The sequence below is a fragment of the Brassica oleracea genome, chromosome C9 (genome assembly GCF_000695525.1).
Source record: "Brassica oleracea var. oleracea cultivar TO1000 chromosome C9, BOL, whole genome shotgun sequence".
Taxonomy (NCBI): domain Eukaryota; kingdom Viridiplantae; phylum Streptophyta; class Magnoliopsida; order Brassicales; family Brassicaceae; genus Brassica; species Brassica oleracea.
In genome coordinates this window covers 42312257-42319967 of record NC_027756.1, presented here as the reverse complement: position 1 = coordinate 42319967, position 7711 = coordinate 42312257, and the positions used below count along the sequence as shown (strand labels likewise).

The 7711-nt window shown below is 39.3% G+C and overlaps 1 protein-coding gene across 1 annotated transcript; it reads left to right on the top strand.

The window, feature by feature from the left end:
• Positions 1 to 6257: 6257 nt before the first annotated feature.
• On the top strand, positions 6258 to 6956 carry LOC106315064. The gene is made up of 2 exons (XM_013752837.1): positions 6258 to 6690; positions 6796 to 6956. Exons 1-2 carry the CDS (start codon positions 6258 to 6260, stop codon positions 6954 to 6956), a joined length of 594 nt encoding a protein of 197 aa, XP_013608291.1.
• The last annotated feature ends 755 nt before the right edge of the window (positions 6957 to 7711 follow it).

Here is a 7711-nt window from a genome sequence, read left to right as displayed (position 1 = left end):
CAAGAAGCAACATCAGATGTGCTGTTGGTTCTGTGGGAAGGTTGGACACAAGAAGGTGGAGTGTTTTGCTCGTGAAAAGAGCAGAAACATGGCCAAGAAGGTGAACAAGACGTTCACAAAGCCTAGGAGGGTTGAAGAGGTGTCCTTAGCCAAGAGTGGCTTACTTGATGAGATCAAGGATGAGACATCAGAAGATGGATGCAGCTCTGTTAGGAGTGATCTTCAGGAAGATCAAGAAGCATCACGCGTGGAGTCAGGACACAGAGTTGTCTGTGACACAAAGGGGAAGGAGATCGAAGTGCGTCAGGAAGTGGTGCGAGATGATCTTCAGGGGTGTGAAATCACTCCAAGACAATAGCAACGAGTGCAGAGGGCACTCGGTGCGGATGGGGAAGGGCTCATGGTCAAAGAGACGACACATGAAGGTAGCCAGGTCCTCAACAGAAGTGGATCGAGAGGTAGCTCGACAGGTGCGTCAGATCGTGATGCAGTACTTGTTATTCCGCTGCAGCAGGGGCTGTGTCATGATTATACATGAAGAAACAGACGGTAGGTCTATAAAGCTTGACATCTAAGCATCTGTTTTAGCTTAGTATGCAATCAAGCAGAGGGAGAATGTTGATGTTCTGGTACAGAGAATGTGTATCTCATGGGGGAGAAAAGCATGTGTGGTGCACATCTCGTGGGGGAGAAAAGCACATTTGGTATGAAAGTTTCCAGGTGAGGAACGTGGTTGCTGAACCAGAAGAGTGTTGAGCTTGATCGGCACACAAAGCTAAAAGGGGGAGATTGAAGATGTAAGATGTCTGCCCTGAAGTAGTTGCTGAATCAGACGTCGGGTTAACACGTGGAGTCAAGAGGCTGAGCTGGAGCCGTGTAGACTTGGAGAGCAAGGGAGTATCTTGGAGATAAGGAAAGATGAATAAACTTGAGAAGCAAGTTTATGACTTAAAGAAAGAGGAATAAGTGCATTCCAAGAAAAGGAAAGTTGCACTTATTGTTATGGAAGATGTCCATACATGTTGCCTTGGAGACTAAGGTTTCGGGAACATGGAGAATAACTATAAGATAGCTATGGTGTCGTCTGTATAGACACAGAGACACGGAGGCTGATCTTATTGAGAGAGAGAGAAGCTCTTGGAGGTGCTCTTGGGTCGTGCTGAAGCAGTGGCTAAAGTATTTGACGGAGAAGAGACATAAGCGGGTAGCTTAGGAATCTTTCAGTAGCGTGTGTTAGGGTGTTAACACTAGACGTGTAAAAGCTGAATAAGCAAGTCTTGTAAAGATTGTTTAAAGGAGATTCTAATAAAAGCGTTGATGTTTGCTTGTGTATTTGTCTCTTGATTTATCTTCTGCACTAACTTATTGTGTTTGCATCTTGCACTTACATTTAGAGGTATATAGTGACTTCAGTGCTCTTGGTAGTTGTTAGAGGCTGATAATTCTTTTTTTTGTGTTCTTGATGGTTTGTCATCTTTGAACTTGTAAAGATGTATGTCTCTTTAATCAGTATATATCAATTTGGGAAGAAAAAAAAAGCTTGGATAGTAGTAAGATTTTGTGGGAAGTTGGCACGGGGAATGACAAAATGTGAAAGCAAAAGACATGCATGGCTTCAATTAGACTCTTTTAGGCACCTACGAATCTATAGGAGCAGAGATTTGTCTCGAGAAAGAGAGAGAGGGAGACATATTACACTCCCCAATCTCTGCGTCAGTTCATGACTTTCATGTTCTAATGAATTTGAGCCATTTGATTCGAAATCTTCTGTTTTCTTTAAATTCCAGATAATAGTCGTTGTCACCATCCCATTTTAATTTTGTTTACTGTTTCTAAATACCACCATTTATATCTTTCATAAATACTTACTACTTAGTTATGTGACATAGCACAAGTGGTGTTTAAAACAACAAATCCTCTCTTAAAACATCTCAAAAAGAAATTCTGTAATTTTAAATATATAGTTTTTTGCTCTAAAAAAACTTCAAAACTTCAGATTTGAAGTTTCATCTTTTTTTATTTGTAATTATGTTTTTATAATTAATTACACATCACATTTATGATTCTTAAGTATTTTTCACTTATCGTTTCGATCCTTAAACCTTTTATATGTCATAAATATTTTAAATTTGTTTTTAAGAATTCAAATTTTACACATAAAACTAAATAAAAATTTTAAAATAAGATTATAATATTTTAAAACTAGAATTAGACAACAAAATTATTACAAAATAAACTTAATAAAAAACTTTTCAAAAAGATAAATGAAGACATAATTATTAGACAAATTTAAATATTAAAACAATACTAATAGTCCGGTAAATTTGCTCTAGAACTTCCAAAATCTCTAAAATATTGTACAAATAAATTTTGTGTAACTTGAAGACAGAGCACTACAAAAATAATTTTATGAAATAATATGATATTATGCTTGTAATTTTATATTTAATTATGTATTCTATTTTTAATTTATAATTTTAGTGTAAGATTTTATTAATTAATATTACTGTAATATTTTTATATATGTGCTACTTATTTATAATTTTTTTTTTATGGAAGTATATTAATTATGACAAATATAAGAACTATAGTATAAAATACAAATAATTTTGAACTTAAGTTTAAAATTTTACATTTGGAAAAAAATAATATGAAACTTAGAGTTTTGTAAATTTTAAAATAGAAAGTTTTTTTAGATAGTTTTTATCTTGGAAACTTGTACGTCAAAATGGCATTTCATATATTTACACTTTACAAAACCTATATATACTGTTATTGATATATGATCCGCAAAATAAAAATAAAAAACTATACTTATATTGCGACGCTCAGTTGGAACTGTCGAGGATTGAGGAGCAACTCGACAGTTCGACGCCTGGAGGAGATGGTTCGTGAACATCTTCCGGATTTTTTGTTTCTCCTAGAGACTAAAAACTCTAGAGATCACGTAAGGAAGTTTCAAAGTTCTTTGGGTTATGACCACTGCTATTTGGTAGACCCAGTGGGACTTAGTGGAGGCTTGGCACTTTTTTGGAAGAGTACATATGAGGTGGAGGTATTATCAGCGTCAAACCGGATCATTGATACCCAAGTGAAGATTGGAGCATTATGATTTTTCATGTCATTCATTTATGGAGATCCAGTGAGACAAAGGAGACGTGCTGTGTGGGAGGTATTGAGAGACATCAGCCTGACCAGAGTTGGTAGGTGGTTTCTAATAGGTGACTTTAATGAATTGTTGAACAATGGAGAAAATCTAGGAGGGCCAGCACGAGAGGAGAGCTCTTTCTTTGAGTTTCGGGCAATGCAGAGAGATTGCAGACTCAAAGAACCGCCAAGCTTTGGAGATCCATTCTCATGGGCTGGAGTTATAGAGAATTTTACTAATGGAGTTAAGGAGAAGGTATGGGTGCAATGTCATTTGGACAGGGCGTTCGGTAACGCCGAGTGGTTCAGGCTATTTCCAGGAGCACATATTAAGTACTTGGAAAGGACAGGATCAGATCATAGGCCGGTTCTGGCAAGCTTGGTACCAGCACAAACAAGGCGAAAAGGTGGATTCACTTTTGACAAGAGATGGTACACTAAGCCGGAAGTAATGGAAGTGGTACGTAAGGGCTGGAATCTGAATACTGGTGGAAATGGTGGTACTGTGACAGAAAGAATTCAAACGTGTCGGAAAGAACTCTCGAAGTGGAAGAAGTCTGTGAATGTGAACTCCAATGAGCAAATTAAGAAGTTGAGGCAGACTCTAGAGGCAGAGAGTCCGAAACAATACCCAGACTTGCAACTTTTAGCGGCCACACGTATGGAGCTGGAGAAAATATACAAGGAAGAAGAAGCCTTTTGGAAGCAGAAGTGCAAAAACTCGTGGCTGCAAGTAGGTGATAAGAACACAACTGTGTTTTATGGATGGGTGGAGACGAGAAGAATGAAAAACAGGATTCAATCACTCATTGACAACTCGAGAATTGAACATCATGATGAAGAGCGGAAGGCAGAGATAGCGGTTCAGTATTTCCAAGATCTCTTCCACTCTGGAGGCTCGCAAAATGCTGAAGCATTGCTGGAGGGAATGCAAGTGAGAGTCTCTGACAGAATGAATGTTAGTCTAACGAAGCCGGTGACAGACGCAGAGATTAAACGTGTAGTGAAAGCAATCAAAAGTGATAGTGCACCTGACATTGATGGAATGACCGGCCATTTCTTTCAGAAATATTGGTCTGTCACGGGGGAACAGGTAACGAAGGAGGTGAAGGAATTCTTTGTTTCTGGGGTTATTCCTACAGACTGGAACCACACACAACTCTGCTTGTTGCCTAAGGTACCTAACGCAAATCAAATGAAGGACCTCAGACCGATCAGTCTTTGCTCGGTGATATACAAGATAATATCCAAGGTGCTGAGTAACAGACTGAAAACGATCCTGCCAAGGATTGTGTCGCAGACACAAGGTGCTTTTGTAGCGGGGCGTCTGATATCGGATAATCTCCTCATAGCTCATGAGATGATCCATGGTCTCAAAACAAATCCAAACTGCCGAGGAGACTTCATTGCCATAAAGACAGACATGTCTAAAGCTTACGATAGAGTGGAGTGGGATTTCTTGGAGATTTTATTTCTTAAAATGGGGTTTGACAGACGTTGGATTGATTGGGTGATGAGTTGTATCAGATCAGTCTCGTATACGGTCTTGATGAATGGTGAATCTTTTGGTCATATAAAACCGGAGAGAGGAATTAGGCAAGGAAATCCGCTCTCACCGTTCTTGTTTATCCTATGTGCTGAGGCCCTGGTGCACGTGATGAATAAAGCAGAGCAGAACGGTCTTCTTACTGGCATGAGGCTTACGAGGAACTGCCCTTCAGTCCAACACTTATTATTTACAGATGACAGCCTATTCCTATGCAAAGCCAGCTTGAGTGAGTGCACGGAGTTCCTGAAATGTCTGAAGCTGTATGCAGATGCGTCTGGACAAGTTATAAACTTTTAGAAGTCAGCGGTTACCTTTGGAGCTGATATTGATCCGGTGATGAAAACACTGTTGGCTGAGATTCTACACATTGATAATGAAGGCGGAGATGGAAAATATCTGGGATTACCGGAGTGTTTTAGCGGCTCCAAACAGAAGCTACTTGCATTCATTGGTGAGAAACTTAACGAGAGGCTATGAGGTTGGTTTGCCAAAAAGCTTTCCCATGGCGGAAAGGAAATACTACTCAAGTCTATTGCTATGGCTCTTCCAGTTTATGCAATGTCATGCTTTTGATTGAATAAGCATCATTGTCAAAAGATAATGAGTGCAATGGCTAGTTTTTGGTGGGATGAAGATGGAGAGAAGAAGAAGATACATTGGGTTGCGTGGAAGAAAATATGTGCACCGAAGGACAAAGGAGGGTTGGGGTTCAGAGACATTGAGGATTTCAATCAGTCCTTATTAGCCAAACAAGCATGGAAACTGTATAATGAGCCTGATAGCTTGCTTGCGAAGGTGTACAAAGGACGATATTTTGCTTCATCAACGTTTCTAGAATGTGAAAAGGGATACAAACCATCTTATGCGTGGCGAAGTAGTTTATTTGGCCGAGAACTCTTGAGGAAAGGGCTTATAAAATCCATTGGAAATGGGAAAGGCACGTTTGTTTGGTCTGACAAATGGATAATTGATGATGCACCTCGTCGGCCAGTGAGTAAACAAATAGCCTTTGATGTGGCTCTACGAGTCTCGGACTTGATAGGAGAGGATGGGAAATGGAGGTTAGAGAGACTACATAACCTATTTCCACCTAACGAGGTGGAGAAGATTAAGAAGGTCATTATTGGAGACGTTGAAGACATGGATGGAGGTTTGGGCTTTCAACAAGACAGGGAGCTACACGGTCAAGAGTGGTTGTTGGCTCTTAGCAAAGATAAATGAGGAGCTGAGAGGACATGAAGTAGTTCAAGAGCAGGCAGTGCTTGACTTAAAAAAACAAATATGGAAAGTTCCCACGCTGCCCAAAATACGTACGTTCTTATGGCGTGCGGCGTCAGGAGCACTTGCAGTAGCGGAATGCCTTACAGCTCACGGAATGCCAGTAGACCTGACGTGTAAACTGTGTAACCATGGATCATAGACAATCAAACATGTTTTGTTTCAGTGTACGAAGGCACAAGAGCTGTGGAGAGAATTCGATGTGATTCCAAGTCAAAACGTTCAGAATGCTGACCTAGTTGAGCTGCTGAATGGGTGTCTTCACATCATGGAAGATTCGAATATGGAACTTGTTCGAAGAAGACCGATTCCATGGATGCTTTGGACCATCTGGAAGAACAGGAACAGTTTGTTGTATGCAGAAGTACAAGAGTCCACACTGTTGTTAGCTCACATAGCTCTGGAGGAATCCACCTTATGGAATGAATTGAATAAAGTGGAGAAAGGAGGCAACCAATACTTGCACGATCTTGGAGCACCGGAGAAGTGGGCACCACCAGCTCCGGGGTTAGTGAAATGTAATATGCATGCGAACTGGAGAAACGATAGATATCTTACAGGAGGAGCATGGATCACAAGAGATCATAGAGGTGAGGTTGGAATGCACACAAGGGATGCTCTGCTCCCATCACCTGATCGGTTATCAGCGGAGATGAACTGCTTTCTTTGGGTTCTTAGGAGCTTGCGAGACTTGAGGTTAGAAGAGGTCAGTGTTGGTATTGATTCCCAAAGGCTAGTGGAGGCAATTCAGAACCCTATACGATGGCCAAGATATCGATGCTTACTTCGGCAAATTGCTACATAATGCTCGGAATTTGCAGTCATAGATTTTGAAGTAGAATCAAGAGGCTCCAATAAGGTGGCAATAGAGATAGCAAAGAGTGTTCTGAGGGACGGGCGGTTACAGTCTTATCTTGCATTGGGTGGCCCGTCATGGCTACATGATCTCATTCAGACGGAGGTTACGTTCGTTAACTCTTAAACCCTTCCCTTAGGGTGAGTTAATGTTGTCTTCTATTGTCTGTGATGTCTTTTCTAGGCGTTGGCCTTTGTTTCTTTATGTTTCAGTTTTGTGTTTCATCTTATAAACTAGAGCGTTGCCTCTTGCATTTGAGTTTAAAAAAAAGTACTTATATTGCAACTGATATCAGTGAATTTTTTTTACATTCAACTTTAAAGAAAATATTTTGACAGAATAAATACCTATTTTAAAAAAAAATGTTTAACATTGAATTAATTTATATATAAATATAACAAACAACAATATGCTAAAATCCAGACCAACTCCAAAACCTTTATCTAAAACTGAAAATTTTAATATTATACTATTAAAAGTGGTTACAGATGATCAAGTAGTGGATAAATCTACATTATAATGAGACACTTTGCTTATTCTTCAATGCATCACGTCAGTGTTTTGTGGGTCCTACTTTTAAAAAGTGTGAAAAATATCAAACTCATGGCTCGAATCCAGATTATTGAGATATAAACATCAACATTTATACCACTAAACTAATAGACGAAATTAATATATATTTATGAAGGTCAGAAGTCTTTACTTCTTCGACTTCCTCTGAGGGCCGGATTTACAAGTGTACTATGGGTTTCATTTTTAAATGGGATTCATCACGTTATATGAAAAAAAGCTTAAGTTTGCAACAATTATATTTTTTCCATATTGTAAACTATCGTCTTTTAACATGAGTTATGGTTCTTTTCATCATTGTCTTAGACAAG

What these genes read in the sequence shown, in the direction of transcription:
- LOC106315064 (XM_013752837.1), top strand. Translation starts at nt 6,258, where the DNA reads ATGGAACTTGTTCGAAGAAGACCGATTCCATGGATGCTTTGGACCATC. An exon ending in GTTAGAAGAGGTCAGTGTTG is followed by an intron (nt 6,691 to 6,795) that starts GTATTGATTCCC and finishes CGGAATTTGCAG; the next exon opens with TCATAGATTTTGAAGTAGAA.